Source organism: Pundamilia nyererei, unplaced genomic scaffold, assembly GCF_000239375.1.
Source record: "Pundamilia nyererei isolate P.nyererei 1_Seehausen unplaced genomic scaffold, PunNye1.0 scaffold00111, whole genome shotgun sequence".
NCBI lineage: Eukaryota > Metazoa > Chordata > Actinopteri > Cichliformes > Cichlidae > Pundamilia > Pundamilia nyererei.
Genome location: NW_005187512.1, coordinates 1,342,335 through 1,360,359, shown reverse-complemented (window position 1 = coordinate 1,360,359; position 18,025 = coordinate 1,342,335). Strand labels below are relative to the sequence as shown.

General features: G+C 39.4%; 1 protein-coding gene across 2 annotated transcripts in view; it reads right to left on the bottom strand.

The window, feature by feature from the left end:
* nrg3a (neuregulin 3a) overlaps nt 1–16,325 on the bottom strand; it is a 342,494-nt gene extending 326,169 nt beyond the window's left edge. For both annotated transcript variants that reach the window (XM_005741540.2, XM_005741541.2), the window contains exon 1: nt 15,432–16,325. In XM_005741540.2, the coding sequence (XP_005741597.1) occupies nt 15,432–16,155 (724 nt within the window). In that variant the 5' untranslated portion in view covers nt 16,156–16,325. The remainder of the gene's footprint in view (nt 1–15,431) is intronic.
* Between the last annotated feature and the right edge of the window lie 1,700 nt (nt 16,326–18,025).

Below are 18,025 nucleotides of genomic sequence, written 5' to 3'. Positions count from 1 at the left end.
CCCCCCCCCCTCCAGTATCACAACTCTTTCATTAAGACATGGGAGGAGATGATGGATTATAATCAATTTTTCCATTAATATTTAAAGGATAGTTTCTCAGCACGTCTAATGGTGTTTAACGGTGTAATATTAAGGAATAAATAGACAAACATGATTATATATTAAGGACTATAGAACAAAATTAATTGTTGGCACCCTTGTCGGGTTAGGGTAGGGAAGGGAAAAAAAAAAGAATCTCTATTAGTGATGCTCAACAGGGCAAAGCAAACACATTAGACACCACTGGCTTTTTGTTTTCATTTATTCCTGTTGATGAATGATCTCATTCTAAACATCTATCTCATCTCATTCTCACCATCATTATATCCAAGCCTAATAGCACAGTAGACCCAGGGTTAACCCTTAAATTACCCGGATATGACATCATCCTGTTTAACCAACCCAATATCATGGCGAAGCGTGAAATAGCCATGTTGGACCACTGTGTGGATGCCACACTTTGGAAAGGTGAAGCAGATGTTGCCGTACCAACAGGGGGGGAGATAATATACTTAAAGCCAAGAAGTCGCTAGTGACCAAAGAAGGTATGAAGTGCATTCTCCCTTTATGCTTGAAATGATTAAGCTAGGTGGCTAATGTGTATTTACATGTAAATGTGCTAGTAAAACCGCTTTAAACCCTGTCCCGTGTTTATGTTCAGCTGGGGCAGCTTGCTGCAACTTCTGCATGCTTGTCCATTTCGTGCTTTGGAGAGGCAACGCATGACATACACACAGTGGACTGGTGTGTCATTGGTTTACCAGTACAGGGGTTTGGCTTCTTTCCTCTTTGTGTTTTGGTAGTTTGTAGTCCCTTCTTGTCAGATACTTTCAACCAGTTTGCCATAGTCATCATATACTTCTGCTCAAGCATAGCCACAGAGAATATTCTCGGTATGGAGTTTCTGTAAAAAAGAAAGTCTATTGTGTCACACTGTAAGAAGGTGATATATTTATTATTCATGTTGTGGTGTCCGTGCTGAATTTAAAAAAGGTATATGTACACGTTTTCTCTATTTATGTTCAAACAGATCATAAATCTACTACAGGGGAGCAGAGTGGTGCTCTACTGAGGTCAGCTACGAAATGTCAAAGGCAACGCTAACGGGACTGAGACAGAAACAAGGCCAAACTGTCATCGATGTAGGTCATTCATGGTTTAGTTGACCGTCCCTCTTTTACACGTTTAAGAGACTGAGAGAGAAGGGTAACTGAGGACAAACAGAAAACAATAAACAGGAAAAACGCACAAAATAAATAACAGATCAATAACATAGATTTTATTATTGATAAGTGGATTATTAATTATCATATAATATTTTTTTTTTTTTTTAAAGATGTTCTTGTGTTTCCATGTGTTCTGTAACTGGATTTTGCCTTTGTATCGACTCTTACCAAAACAGAAGGAAAACAACTTTAACTTATGTTAAAGTACTTAGTACAGGTGGGAATTTGTACGGTTAAAATGTTGCAGATTTTATAGTCACACACCTTTATTTGCATCTCCATATGAGGGTATATTGACTTCTCTTACATATTTCAAAGTACTATTGAGTTATGAGTACTAAGTGAGTTATAATAATTAAAGAAAACAATGCAAAAGGCATGGATGTAATTTTAAGTACTCGGGTTAATAGGTCCATACATAATATTGTCTTTTTTTTCTGACTCACGAATGTAAACGCTACGAACAACCAGAATGTTTTTCCAAGACGTTGCAGGTGTTGAACATTTTCAACAGAGAAACTTACATGCACTGAAAAGCTAAATCACTTCTGAGTGTCCTCAACTGGCAACACAATAGCAAATCAGGAATTTAAATTAGAATTTGTAAAACAGCGCAGAATAGTAATGACACAGGTGTTGTCCAGCATGATAACCAAGAAAAGATCAACTATTTTCAATCAGTCATGGCAAATAAACAATTTCTGTACAAAGAAAAAGATGACAAAAGGCTCTACAGCAGCTCCAAATAAGAATTCTGCTCCTTTTGCTTTACTTAACATCCTCTCTAACCCAACAAGTAGTTCACAGCCTGATTAGGATGAGTGAATTGTGCTGAGATAATTATCATCTGATCTAATTGGAGCTGAGCTGATGCTTCACATGTGGTTCATTATCTGAAGTGAGAAGTTGACTCCGTGTCCCTGCTGCCTGTCCATCTTTCTCTGTGCTCCTCTCAGGGCACATGGCCACGAGTGCGATGCCCTAGCTGTCTTCATGTGGGAGGTGGTGTGTAGATGTGTGTGTCCACAACTGGTTTGCATGTGCTGCAGAAAGTGTGTGTTTGTGATTTGCGAAACAGAGAGAACAAAGAGCGAGAGAGAGAGAGAGTGCTGCCGCTGGACATCAGTCACCGCTGACATGTGGCGGATGGAGTGTTGACAGCTCATGACTCTGATGTGTTCATCTCTGCAGGAATCAAGCACATCTAAACCACAGGCCACGTTTGACTTATTGTGTAATAGAAACAATTTAAGCAATTTTTATACAGCAAAAGATTCAAAACGTAAAGAGCGATGACTGAAAGTCCACTGTCCAGCTAATCACTGAAAAATTTCATCACTAAAGCCGTTTTATTCATAGTTCACTATCATAACATAATTTTTTATATGTAGGAAAAGAGAGTATTCATGGCACAAACTGTTTGTGCTGTGTTGTATCACACATGCCCACTGCTCCATAAATGCATGTCCCATAAAGACACAGGAAACTGTGAAGGTAGGGCAGCCAGGATGTGGTGTAATTTCTATTTGTCCGTTTCAGTTTGCCTTTACCGAGATAATACTGTGATGGCATGTATCTCAGCAACATCAGTGGGCATTATAATCAAACTGGATGATTGCTCAGTGCACAGTTTACTTCAATTGAATAACTGTTGTCAGTATTGGGGCACCACAGCCTGCCAGAATGAAACTGGTGTTGACAAAAAGCATGAAGATGAATAATTAGCTGATCGGAGAATATTTCCTATCATAGATAGTTCATAAAGTTATTGCTGAACTCTAACCATGCCAGATCATTTTTGTAGTTGTTTAATTAGTTTAATCAACATTAAGAGGACTTACTGATTAATCAACCATTCTCTTAGTTTTCATAGTTTGCACAAAACTGTTTATCCTGCTTCCTCAGTCTTAGCATGTTTAACTGCTCTGAGCAGCGTTTATGTGAGACAAGAAGATCTTATGTTTTTGCCTCATCAGTATGGGTTTTGCAAGTTTCCTGAACTTCATTTGGGAGCCCAAATTGCCTCCAGTGTCAATTTAAGTGTGAATGAGATGTTTTGCGTGTGTATGCATTAGCTTTGTGATAGCCTGGAAAGCTGCCTGGGGTCTACTTTGGCTCGCAGAGACTGCGTGCTGCTATATGCATCAGCCCCCTCCAAAATGTATGGATTGATGGACTATTTTGGTCTACATCTCAGCCTGCTCCTAATGTTTCCTTTTGTTAACACATTCTTGCACTCTTTCAAACCGCATCTCCCTCAGTGCTTCATCTTCATTTAGCTGACGTATTAAGCCTACTTTACCTTACCTACTTTAGCAACAGCCTGTGCATGATGTGCGTGTGCGTGTGTGTGTGTGTGTGAGAGAGAGTGAGAGAGAGAGAGAGAGAGAGAGAGAGAGAGAAAGAGAGAGAGAGAGAGGGAGAGAGAGAGAGAGACTACATATATATCAGCTGTGAGGACTTTGCTTATTTTACCTGGGCAGCAATATCTAACCACTTTAAAAACTGACTGTTCAATAATGGGTAAGTGTGTGAGTAATACCTCAGCACTGTAGAAGCAGCACTTCTCTATGGAAACATACTCAGCATCAGCTGTGTATTTGTTTGCAAACAAAAAAAACTGGCAGTGATGATCTTAAAAATCAAAAAATACTACTAAAGATGTCAAATTAACAACAACTATATTTATGAACTTGAATTCCCATAAAAAATAAAATAAATAATAATAATAATAATAATAATATTGTGCAGCAAGTGTAAACTCTGCTATAGAGCAGCAATGTGTTACATTTTGGCGGCTGGGGAATTGTCTGGTCTCTGAGCAGTGATTCAGCTGAGTTTTTTTCCAGCATGAATGACCATCTGGTATTACACAAAATGCCCTGTTCTGACAGCATTAGTTTCAGTGGGGTAGATGAGGTCACAGTTGTGTCACAGTTGCATCAATGATATCAGCCTGAATTAGCCATCTCTGGCTTTCACACAACAACTCTGTACGGTTTCAAATGATTTATTATGCTCTAAGTCTAACACTTATGGCTGTTATTAGATAATAGGTGCTTTTATTAATCACTGCAATTATCGTATTTTATTACAGATATAATGATTTCTATAAGATGTGTCAAAGCTCAGGCCCAGAAAACAGGTCCAAAAGGGTTTAACTGCAAACAGACTTTGTTAGATATCCCAACTAGCTAGTTACTGTGACAAGCAGCAGACATTAAACTCTTAGGTTGCTAACACTGCAGCAAGCTACTTAGTTTGTAACTAGCAAACTGACTGCACTTACCACCTTGCAAACAGCTGACACTGCTAGCCCCCAGAGCCCATTACGATAAACAACATCAGAATCTCGGCATCTATAACTGGCCACCAAATCAAGTCCAGCTGGGTGTAATGTAAATGTAAATGAACTGAGTGGGCAGAGAGGAGAAAATAGAGGGGGAATGAAGGGAGAGTGCACGGTTGCAATGGACCAAGGCTCTTTTCCTTTCCCCCTCATCTTATCAATATGGAAAGGTTTTCTTTGTAATTCTGTTTGCGCATCCTCAGTGGATACCTTGGATCAAATTATTATGATTATTATTTATTAATTTAATAAATAAATTTTCCACATATTTTTCTGTTGCCATTCATTGCTTTCTTGCCTTTGGCTTTTAAACCATGCTCAGTCACATCAGCCTTATTGTACAATATATAGTTTGTTTGTTTTTTTCTTATCTGTTCCAAAATTCTGAGTCAGACAGCCGAAGGAGAGAAAGCAAGGGAGTCCATCTGTCATAAATAGGCCTGTGTCTTCGAAATCATACAGACAACCCACCAGTTCACCTGGCTTGTCACAGAAAGTTGGTCTGACCTCATAAGTGTCCCGAGGACAGACAGAAAAACAGGAGACATGAGAACAGGAGACACTAGGCATAGAAGTACGAAGAAGATTTTTGCATATATGCACAAACACACAAATAGATATATATGAGGTACAACACAAACTGTTTGACAGCATTATAGACTAAAAGAGACAGCCACAGTGGTAGAATACTGAATCTCCTGTTTAGACATACACACAAACACATGCTCTTTGTCAGGCTACAAAACAGAAATGATGTGACCATCTGCTTGAAGAGCTGAGAGGAACCCTGTCTCTCATATGATGGCAGCTCCGCTCTGAACTTGTCCCATACAACCTCAACATCACATAGGATACCTCTTGCATATCTTTATATACTGAGCAAACTTAAATAGCAGACCCTCAAGACCTGTTATAGATATGCAGAAGAGAGTAAATAAACAAGGCTGCTGAAACTGGCTGCTTGCTGAAAGGAACCATGATTTTTTCCCCCCCTCAGACCTAACCAAATAGCTGGTTGTCTATAGCTAAACCAGAATGTGACTGAAAAAAATATCTCAAAACAATGAAACACAAAAGTATAGAAATGATGGACCTATGTGGGATTCAATTTCCTGTGATTTGTGTGGTCACACCACTGCAGCCTCCCTATTCTAGTTTTATACTTACACATAGTTAGACAATCTGAATATCAAAAGTGGATTTAAAATGGTCGACAGTGTGTTAAAATGTGCTGACACAGGGCTCTGATGACTGGCTTACAATATGATATGGTTACGATATGGTTACAATTTATGTTGCCAAAAATACCAATAGTGCCATGATACAGCAATTCTGTATCGCTATATACGATCCATATCTACAATATATTAAAGCACAATATCCATGAAATTGAAGAAGAAAAAATACAATATTAAAGAAAACAGAGGGCACTCATAAAGTCATAAATGCAGTAAGTCAAACTGTGGGTAGAATGTATTTAGAGCACTTGCAATAAATAAACACTTAATCATAATTGATGGCAGTGCTTTGATGATTGTATTGAAGGAAGAAACAATGAAGCATATACCACATTACTGTGTCCCACCCATAGTCCTGACCAAGAATGAATGTGTGACAAGCTGGTAGTGAAAATGAGTTTGTGTGTGTGTGTGTGTGTGTGTGTGTGTGTGTGTGTGTGTGTGTGTGTGTGTGTGTGTGTGTGTGTGTGTGTGTGTGTGTGTGACTGAAGTGTGTTTTTCACAAAGGTGAAAGTGACCTTCTGGATAGCTTCCTGTTGCCTTCAGCATGGTAACATAATGACTAATGCCTGCTTAACAGCTCTGATTTCCTGGAAAATAGCCTCCTACATCTTTAGAGTCTTATTGAAGACAATTGCAGTTACTTTGCATAATAAGATACGGTACAATGGCAGAATCCCCAGAATAAACAAACACAAGACAGAAATCATTTTTCACTGAGCTGAACATGCTAAATCCTCCCTAGCTGTTATGCTTCCCAAATAAAAACATTTTCTACTGACACTAAAGTCACTGTTTCAACTGTCTGCCTCCGTGGTTCTTTGTTCTATTTCCTCCAGTGCTGTCAGTTCCAAGGCCTCCACCAGAAAAGCCAGTCCACGCAGCCTCACAGAGAGAAGCTGGCAACAATCTTTGAAGCTAAAAATAACCACAGCAAAATGCAGTGAGCACAGGATAATCAGACCCACACCCATACGCAGGCCCGTTTGCTCACAGGGCTGCCTGCTAAACTGCTGAGTGGCAAAAGACTAGGATACAATCACGATGGGATCAATAACCTGCATAGGCTGCTTAGGCTAAGGTTGCTCATATAATGGAGACACCTAGATTTAGAAAATATATCATTACCAATAACTAAACAACAAGCTGGAACCACTTAGGTAATGCTAATGTGTAAAATGATTGTCAGGAAAATTGGCTTATTAGATTACAATGAGGGCATCTTTATTTAGACCTTAAATGAAAGATAACGTATGCAGCAGCAGTGCTAAATGTAAAAAGGAATTAGATTTAACATTATAGTTCATAAGATCATGTATTTGTAAAATCTCATTTGAACCACCTTGGTTACTTTTTTAGAATGTTTATTGTTAAACAGTTTAATTGAAGTTTAATTTGATGCAATATTACATTTCTTCACAATATGCAATGAAATGTTGATGATTGATAAAAAACAAGATTATCTTTGTCTAGTTTGTATTACACATTATTGTATGTCAGAATAGATAATACATGTCGACATTTCAATTAAACAGCACGAAAGCAAGACAATTGCTTCTTTGCTGAATAAGCTGTAAGTTTTTCATGGGCCCAGCCCACATACTCAACTCTGCTGCTCAACTTACAAATGCATTTTCCTTGCAAATGTAGCATCATCTAAAGGCTAATAAAAAGGCTTTCCAACAGTATAAGATTTACTGCCAAGAAGTAATGTTACAGCATAAAAAATAATCAACCAAACACAATTTTTCTTACTTTTTGTGTCACGTTTTTTATTCTCTCTCGCTCTTTGAACAAGGGATGCTCTCTTTTCATGTATTTTACTTTGCAATACCTGCGTTCCATCTTTACTGGAAATGCTAACTTTGAGTTTTACCTTGCATATAACCACTCATAGTGCAACTCCACTGAGTAAAGTCAACATCAGCTGCAGGAGTGGCAGCAAAATGATTCAGTCAAGCTGACCTTGAGAGACATGCAGTGAGTGACACGAGGAGAGAGGGGGGCAGAGAGAGATAGCAGTGTAAAGAAAATTCAATCAGCGGCTTAGTCAATGAAAGAAATCATGTCGGACTAGAACTGGTTCTGGGCTGAACTGCTGGGCCCTCTGCTAGCCCTTTGTATGTTAAGGTGAAATAATTTCTATCTCAGCATTTTATCTTTGCTAATGGCATTGTTTACCACCAGGTGCCAGCAGCATAATGAGCAGAATGTAAGGTGAACGAGTTTTGTTTATTCACAAATATATATTTTTTGAAGTTAATGTCTACATATGGACAATTTTCCTTCGTGGTATAGTCCTTCCTGGTTTTTGACAGGCTGCTTGAACACCAAATGATACTGAACACATGAATATGGGAGCTAAATGAGACTGAAACAGTGTAAATTAGTTCTGGAAATTCTGCATTTATATATGAACATTCATGTTTCTCTTGTCCTTACAAAGCATTTACCAGTTTCATATGTTTTCAGTGTTGCAGGATCTGCTATTTTGAACAGTTAATAGTTAATAGCATGTTTGGAGTTTGGGGCCAACAGCTGAAACATTTACTTGTTAAGATGTCAAATGTGAATCTACACGAATCCTGGCAACCAGAAGTCAAACGTAACTTTCTGATTATCTGATCCTCCGACAAATGGAGAGTTAAGTGAAAATTGATAGAAAATTGATAGAGTGGTAGAACAGTGCCTGCCCAAAACCAGACATTCTGTTTAAGTCTGGATTCAGACCACACTGTTTAAAACTACAAAATAGGCCATTGATAGGCTGTACGGTGTCAGGATACCCTGCTAGGTTACATCTTCATTTGCTGCCTTTTTTCCATGTTTGATTTGCCGTCTGGTACTTAAAGCTGCTTGCTTTCAATTGGTCATTGTTTACATTTTTACAGCCAAGTTACGTCTTGGTTTCATACAATTATTACTTTTGTTTTATTATGTCCACTGATTCTGCAGGTCAACTAGGTATTTGAGTTCCCCTCCCCCTGAGCTGTGTGTCCCAGTCTAAACTCCCCGAAAATAAGTACAGCAAAACATGCGAAAAAAAGAGCTCTTGGCTATAGTTGAACTCATAACAGTCTAATATTTATTTGCTTACTTTTTTTAAATGGTTTGCTGCTGTAGGCCAGCTGACAGATTTAATAAGAGGGAGAGGCGAAGGTGCAGCTTGGGGGAAAAGGGGGGGCTGTAGATTATTTACCTCCATGGAAAACTCTCATATTTAACAACCCAGAAAAATCAATACAGTCCTTGTGTTCTGTCCAACCTAATATATATAATAAAAATGCTATTGCTAATGCTAATTTTTTTAAAGCGATTCCAGTTTGTGATATTGATGATTCTGTTTTCCACGAGCACTCTGAATGACCACACATTAGAAAACACCTTAGAAAGTGGAAACACTGGAGCACTTAGCTAGCAGGTGGCAGCTTCCTCTGGAGAACCCGACCAGAAAAGGAATTTACTTCTCCTACATCTCATCTGCTGTTACCTTCAACACCATGGGCTCCAATAAAATAGTGTAAGCCTCATCTAATCAAGGCAGCTTAAACCTGAATGAATTATTAAAAGCTCCTCAGAAGTTAGCGGCAGCACTTTATCATCATCTGGACCCTGCTGATAGATGTACTCGTAAGGGATGGCGAACAGGAAAAAGGCAGATGGAGACTTTCAACCTTGGCAAACATTTCTGAAAAATTCTTAAACCTTTAAGTCTTATTTTCCTCACCACCGAAAGCAATTTCGCCCATTGCAAAAAGTGAAAGAACCCTAAACACCTGCATTCACTGAAGTGGGGAATTACTCAATATGGGATGATTCGTGAAAGGGCCATTTTCAATTATTTACACTTTCCACTACATATTGAACATGTTTCTCTTTCGCATCATTGAAATTTCATCACTCTTCTCCCTGCAAGACATTTCATCACAATGAATCAAAGGCATGTTAAGCTTTGTTTGCACAGCATCTCGAGCAAATTAAAACTCTGAATAGATGAGATGACAGGTTTTCAGGTGATCGGTTAGTGGTCAAGCATCGCAGCCTGCATCAGCAAAAAACTTCAAGGTGCTTTGATCAGTGTTTGGTTATATCCATCCCACTCAAGGTGGATCACAAGGAAAACACACACACACACATAGCTACATTTGTGTGTATCAAAGCAGTCAGTAAGATAGGGGTATGTCACGTTACATGGAAGATACATTAATATTAATGCTATGGATTGCCATAGAATGCATAAGCTATGGCATCATCGATGGATTAAATTCAATATTAGGTGACAAATTCCAATACTAAATTTGCAGCTTATCAACTTAACAACAGATGGCTGAGACTTTCTGGGCCCATGGGAGTCTGGGGCTCAGTGCAGTTGCCCGCCCACTGATTACAAATAGTATGGGATCTTTTTTCCCCTCTCTCTCTCTTTTGCTTAGACCTCAGATAACCCAGTAAAGTAACAACCTCAACCGTTTGGCAGAATTCTTGAGAAAATATAACACATTTCTTACAGGGCACAAGAGAATATTGGATAGCACATTTCATCAACCATAAGCTGTAATTTTGTGCAGAAAAGTCATTTCTTTGCAAAGGAGGCAATCAGACTTCTAGAACGGTGCTTATTTCCGTTATTATTCACACAAGTGGTCGCAGCTAGTTCAAATGCATTAAATATATATAGCTGTATTTAGTCATAGGCTGCTGTGGCACAGGCATCAATGAATACAGTGCACACATAGAGTACATAGAAAAACCCCATTTGGAACTTGTTCCTAAGCAGCTTCCAGACAGCTAATCCAAATGTAAAGATCGCGAACTGTACAATCTGGTTTAAAAAGGAAAATCTGGTTTAAAACTGAAAAGCTCTCCCTCTGAGATGATTAGTGTAATGCAAACATGTACAGTGATGCCGCTGGCGTTGGCCAGAGGTGACGAAAGCTGAAGTAAATTTTCTGATTAATTTACTGTTGAGATCTCGTCATCAGATTAAATGGGAGATGAAATGAGTGACTGAACAGATACATTTAGAAAGAAATATATGAATGGAATACTTTCAAAATTGATCATTTAATTTATATTTTGTTTCTTTTAGGAAACAACGACTTTGAAATCCAAACAATAATAGCACTAACTCTTCTGTCTTGAATGATAGTAATGATTGAGAGGTTAAAGATAGACTGGGATTAGGAATGCCAACACCACCATGGAATGTGTATCTTATTAACCCTTTAAGACCTACCATAGAACCAAGTCCTCCATAGCTTATATTATATTTTTACATGCTGTGGAGCCATTTTTGGGAGCATTTCAAGTTGCTATACATCAATACAACCATTACAGCCTAAATTTTAATAATATGTCGCATTAGGTGCATAGTAATTACATAAATTGCAAAAAAGTGCAATAAACTACAAAAAAATTGAAAATCGTTTTTGTTTTTTTAACATATATTTCTAGTTAGAGAAATTTAAGAGGCTCATCCCTCAAAACTGTAAATACAAAAAAGTTGCACAAACTAGTTTCCCACCACAGGAAATTTATTTTGAGTGTCTTCATAGTTTTATTTTTGAAATACACCAATTTTTATACACTGCAGGAAAAACGAAAATAAATATTATAGTGCAAATTTGCAAAATAACAGCATATGCATCAAAATAAACTATTTCCAGCAGTGCAATATGAGTCCTAAGCATCCCAGAAACGATACAGAAAGTCATAAACTCAAACATAACTTTTTAAAACACAAGTATAGGCTCATAAGGCCCCGATCGTAAAAAAACTACATTTCCGCAAAATGACGTCACTTCCGGTTTCGGGCAGGTCATGCGGTCATGTGATAGTTCGCGCTGATGGACGTAGGAAGTGTTACAAACAGCTGATCGGATCGGCGAAGCGTGTTTCTGGAATATCATGTTTTTGTTGCTGCAAGTGATTTTTATGCAGTTTTTGCAAAGCTTTATGTGGAAGGAAACTGTGACCTAGGACAAGCTGATGGCATCAGATGTAAGTACAACTCCTCCGGTTTCATATGCAAAAAAAATTATTGCGCTAGCTTACGTGGTTGCAGAGCTACCGGGATTTTAAAATAGTTATGCAAAATGGAGCGTGCCCGCTCCGATCGGCTGTAAAGGGTTAAACCTCAAGAGCCTTATCAGACAACTTGGACGAAAAAACAACTATGTTTCACTTTATCACACAGGGGACAAAAAGCATCTCTCTTAACCAGAGCTCAGCCCAGAAACTATCATTTTATTTTATATGCTAACCATAAACAGGTCCTCATAAAAAGCTCTGGCCAGATGAAATAATAGAATCTGCACAAAGAAATAAGTCGATTTATTTTCTGTAAAATGTGCATATTTAAAATATATATGTTTGTCATAAACACTACAAACAGATACAACTTCCCTACATCATACTGTTGCCACAGAATGAAGCTATAAACACAACTTCACTCTGTGTAATTGTCATATCTGTGTTGTTAACATAAGCATAAACTACTTCCCCAGACTGCTTCACAGTACCCCTGAGGGATCCTAAAACATGGCTAAGACAAAACGCTGCCTTAAACATGTCACCTCAGCATCATTTAATGAAAAACATCCCGCCACAGATCATATATCAAAACAATCCTGCAGGAGTTAGGCTGCTGCTTGTAAGTCTGTGTAGAATGCATGTGACTGATAGGTGGGCTGATGTAATTCTGTTGCTTCCATGGTCATGGTGATGGGCTGTTAATCTGGATTTAGGTTTCAGGGCCAGTGTTTGACTGTTACCTAATCCCACTGAGTGGCTCATGGAGACAAAGACCTCAGACTGCACTACGACATCTTCTGAAGCTTAACACTGAAAATGATTTCGTAAAGAACAATCAAAAATCAGAATCTACTGAATGTATCATTATCGCTCTCTCTCATTTGTGTTTGTAGCATGTCTCTCACACACATACACAAAAACACAAAGTCCTGGTCTATTCTCACCACTGAATCAACATTTTCATGGATTTACTCATGACTACATAGTCTCATCTGCTACTCTTTACTAATACGTGTTATTTTTATTTTGTATATGTTTTGATTTCTAGTTCATTATATCTGAAGCACTAGTTACAGTTAGTTAAATTAACACATATCCAGTTTTCAGTTCATTTTATCCCACTGGGATTAGTGACATTTTGCCCTGTATCACAGAGGTCACTCGGCTCCTTTTAATGATATCTTTTATCCTAGGTCTCTTTTTTTCTACAGCTTAAAGCATAGGGATAACTTAAGATTTTGCGACAGATTTAGATATGTCAGTCACTCTTGCAAAGTGACACTTGCTAACTATAATATCTTCCTGTAGTTGCCAGACCCTGAATTTTTGACTGACAAGCTAGAATGTCACCAAATATCCCTTAAAGCTAAAAAGCATCAGGAGTTCTGCGGATGAAAGTACAGTTAACCCCCGGTATTCGCGGTGGTTAAGGACCCAACCGCCCACGAATAGCTGAAATACTTAAGTATTACTTGAGAATTACTTGAGAATTACTTTAGACCCCCTCTAAAAAGGCTTATAACTGCCTATTTTTTATTTTCCTAGGAGCTTTGTGCTTGGCGAGCGTTTTTTAAGAAAAGAAATTATTTATATAGATTTCTGTGTTTTCTGTGTTACATTAACATGTGTTTACATAACATACATATTTGAAACCTAGTAAATAATTTTTTATTATAAAAAATGCTTTTAGTCATGAAAATAAAATAACAAAAAATTAGCCAATATTTTAGGTATGCTCTACTTTTACATCTGGGATCTTAAGTTTACATTGAGAGCGTGTGCACGGCAACATACTATTTTGCTCACTTAACAGATCAGTTACAGGACTACAGCCCAGTGTGAGATACAAATCTGTGTCACTCTTAATTTTGTGACCTACAAAGGAAGGGAGAGCATTGATAAGAACACACAGATGGCCCGCTATACTTTAATTCTCCAGTCTCTGAGCACAAGCCAACACAGCCAATTCAGTCATATTATATAACGCATTTACACATAATGGATAGTTAATGTAAAAATGATGGCCTTTTCAAATCAAAGCAGCATGTGGGTGGTAGAATAAAAGAGGTGGGAGGGTGGAGGGTGTTTAGGATTATCGAACAAGTTGGCAATTGTGCAACGCCAGAACTTTCTTGGGCGAGCTGGTGAAGGAATGACATTTCCCCTGGGATATCTATCACCGAAGCTTAATGGTTTTCACTTGGTGGAGAAATGGCATTCCTTTTTAATGGTTAATTAATAAATGAACTGATGATGATGAATGGCTCCCATTTTTCTTCCTGGTAATGAAATGATACACAATTTTTCCTCTATGTTTCTAATTATCAGAGGGAACATTCCCCGGTCTCTCATGTAATCTGGGGACATTTTCATTATCATGGATACAAAAGAAGCAGCTGCACCTTTGCAGTCAAGACACAAGGTGGAATGGAGTGATTTTGTTTATCAGATACTTAAAAAATGACTGTCAACATGTAATTATCATAATATAATAGGGGGCATTGTGTGCATCATACATTCCAAAATACTTGATGATGTATACTATGATAAACGATATATGACATGCACTCTCATCTATTAGTTCACAAGTAATTGATCATGGCGTTGGCATTAACTCATTAACTGATATTATGTCAACTGAAAGTTAACTACAGTGTTAAACTGCAGGAAGGAATAAACAGCATATGAAATATAGGAACCCACATCAGCTAAAAATCACGAAACACATGCTAGGTTTGAGTTTTTTCTTTGTGAGGCTTTGTACCCCTCTGCACAGATGCGAGAGACTTGATACATTCAGTGCATGAGATCACACTGTTAAAAATAAAGCAACTCCTGTGACTGTGAAGCTGTGAGCGTAGTCCAAAGCCCAGATCAGAAACAGGGACATAACAAGCAGATGAAGGTTCAGCACACAATGTGACACCATTTTGGGAGCTGAGAAATTTGTCATGGAGGAAGACGTGTGTGTGTGTGTGTGTGTGTGTGTGTGTGTGTGCGTGTGTCTCTGCGTGCGGGTGTGTGCTTCATTGATTGCTGCAAGAAAATTCCCCGTAGCACAAATCAATAGTATGAGCAGTTGCACGACAGAGGTAAAAACAGAAGGGAAAGATTCACCATCTAATGCATCAGAATAAATTTCTATTCAAGTTACTCAGGATGCTGCAGAAGATCTTTTCATGTGGTTTGTTTGCAAAAGAATTTTAAGATCATTTGATTATTAGAGAAACACAAAAAACCCTCCAAACCTATATATACTCAAAATGATACCTAAACTTGATTACTGACTACTACTTAGAAACCTTCGCTATGCCAATCAATACTATTGATCACTCATCTTCAATGTTTTGACTATAAAACCAATCAAGAACATTATTTCCCAAACAGGAAGGTCATGCACGTAAATTGCAAAAAAAAAAGTTTTGGAAGAAACCATAAGATCACGTTTAAAAAAAAAAGAAGTTCAGATGTCATATTTAGTGATGATTAACCAATCAGTGGAGCTTTTGAAACACAACACAAGTCAGTAGTATATGAAAGACTTACGGGTTTTGCGGTGACTGTGCGTACGTGTAGTGAGTGTGGTGGAGATCGTCTCTGTAGTAGTATGTTCTGCCGTCCACATCTGTGTAGAGTCATGAAGAACCGTCGGATTGGGCGGTGAGGAGCTAGATGTTGCAGCTCCAATTATGAAAGTTGTACGTGGTGCTGCAGTAGTTGTGGTAAAACCTGAAGGTCCACGTCCATTACGACTTCCAGGATTCCGAGGAGTTACCTGACTGCCTGACGCCCCGCCCCCTCTAGCATTTATAGTTGTGGTGGTAGCAGTAGTGCGAGTTCTACCTTTTGCCACAGTAGCAGTTCTAGCAGTGGGGTTCCTGCTATCGATTGTAGGAGTAGTTGTAGTAGTGGTAGTATCGGGGCTCTTGGGAATCCCACTTGGCTTGGAGAGGAAGATGGGATCTTGTCCTATTCGATTTGCATCCACTAGATCTGTTGGGACGTAATCCCTCACTGTACCAACAACAATCCATTTCAGCAGCATCAGGCTCAATCCAAGGCCAATAAAACCAATAAGTAATGGAACCACACACAGCCATGTCTGCTGACGAGGCCAAACTGCACAGCGAAGGGGACCCTGTTCCTGGGCCTGGCCCTCCCCCTGGCCCGCAGAAGCCCCCGAACCTTCAGGTTCTTCCAGGATTACTGCCCCAGATGCAGCTGCCCCAGAACACTCACTCATCATTCCCTGTCGTCCTTTATGGCTCATTAAGGGTTAACTCTGTGATAGGCATCGTTTGCACATGGCAGAAAGGTTTCCAACAAGGCCAGAAGAAAAAAACGAATGGAAATTTGAAGGAATGGACCCCACAGAATCTGTCTCTCAATAACGCACACACAAAAATATGTATTCCAAGGATGGACAGAGAGGAAAAAGGGTGCAGGAGGTACATGCATACATACAATCACAAACGCTCAAGCACACACACTCACACGCAGAGACACCCAGAGAAAAATTGAAGAGCTGGCATAGACGTATAAGTGTTTAGTCCGTGTTTAGTCCTGCTCAACTCTCAATGTCCAGCTGAAGCAACAGTGAACTCCAATAGTCTTCACAGCAGGGTTAACAAGAGGAAAAATGGAAGTGATGCCTCTAATAGGGAGTAACAAGGAGAGATGGAAGGGAGAGATGGATGGGAAGAAACAGATTTACATCTGTACGTGTAGGAAATCCATGGCATCAGTATTTGGATGCCATTGCAGCAAAAAAGGAGAAAAAGAATCCAAAACACTTTTCCTTAACATGCCGAATGTGTCCCCTCCATGTAGAATCCACGACGGGACAGTAATATCGAATCAGAGAGTTAAACTTGCAGGGTGGGTCTAGTTGCTTCCCCACCCTGGGCAGGACCAAAAAAAAGAAAAAAAATGTTTCCTGATGCAGTCTGTTCCGACTGCTTTAGCCGAGTCAGCGTCCTTCACTTCCCAAAATCGGTCTCTTTCATAACTAAAAAAGAGTGCTCACTAAGACGTGTATCGCTTATGCGTCTTTTCAACACTCTCCTATGATAATCTGCTAATCTTTCTCTCCCATTGCTTTTCAAGCAGCCTCCTCCGTTTCACCTAAAAAATCCAAACCCCCTTTGCTCCTTTTTATATTTACAATATTCCAATAAGGCTAAAAATAAAGCAGTAGAATCCAATTAATTTTCTTGATCCAGTCAAAAAATAACACTCAAGATGAGGACAGAGAGATGGATGGTGGGGGGAAAAGAATGAGGGGTGTTGTTGCACAGTATCACAGGGCGGATAAATCTGCAACTGCGACGCGTGATCCTGCTCCTTCTCCAGCCGGCTGTGGATCAGATTCCTCCAAGCTGTCCGCTCAGCTCTCTACTGACTCAGTGTACTGTTTGTTAATACTGCAGCAAGCGCACAGAAAGCCTCTTCTCATCTATTTGCAGGGAGCATTCCGGCACAGAGGAATAAATTGTGAGAGGAAGAGGATGAGAAGCATGGAAAAGACAAAAAGAATTGAAAGCAAAAGAATAGAAAACACGAGGAAAGAGGAAAATCATAAACAGGACACCACAATGTTGAAAATATATCCCACTGATTCTTTTTCTGAGAAGTGTTATATTTTCCTCCGTCCCTGGAAGCCTGTGCTCTTTCCAGTCAGCGTGTGATTTGTTGGTCTGTTTGCTGGGGTCCTCTGCTCGTCGTTCTCTCTAGGATGCGTTCTTCAAGATGATTAGAAATGTGCGCCCTGCGCTGGGATGAGAACTTGCAGCCGCAGCAGCAAAGGCTCCCCAACCCCCCTCGGGGTTAGCAACATCAGATAATACAGCTGTCTTTACCTGTGGCAATTGGGATGCAGACAAACATGCAGCTGCTTCCCTGAGCTGCCGCCACTGAGAGACCAAGAACGAAAGAGAAGGGAGAAAAAATGCAGGCACAGACAGAGCAGAGTGCACACTGGTTGAGCGAGAGAAGAGAGAGAGGGAGAGGGAGAGACAGACAGAGAGAGGCAGAGAGCAAGGGTGGGAGGAGAGAAAGAGGCTGCACCTGCTAGATGCACCAGCACTGGGAAGCTTGCCCACCTCCGTTAGCAGGGAGGGGAGCGAGTAAAGATGCAGACT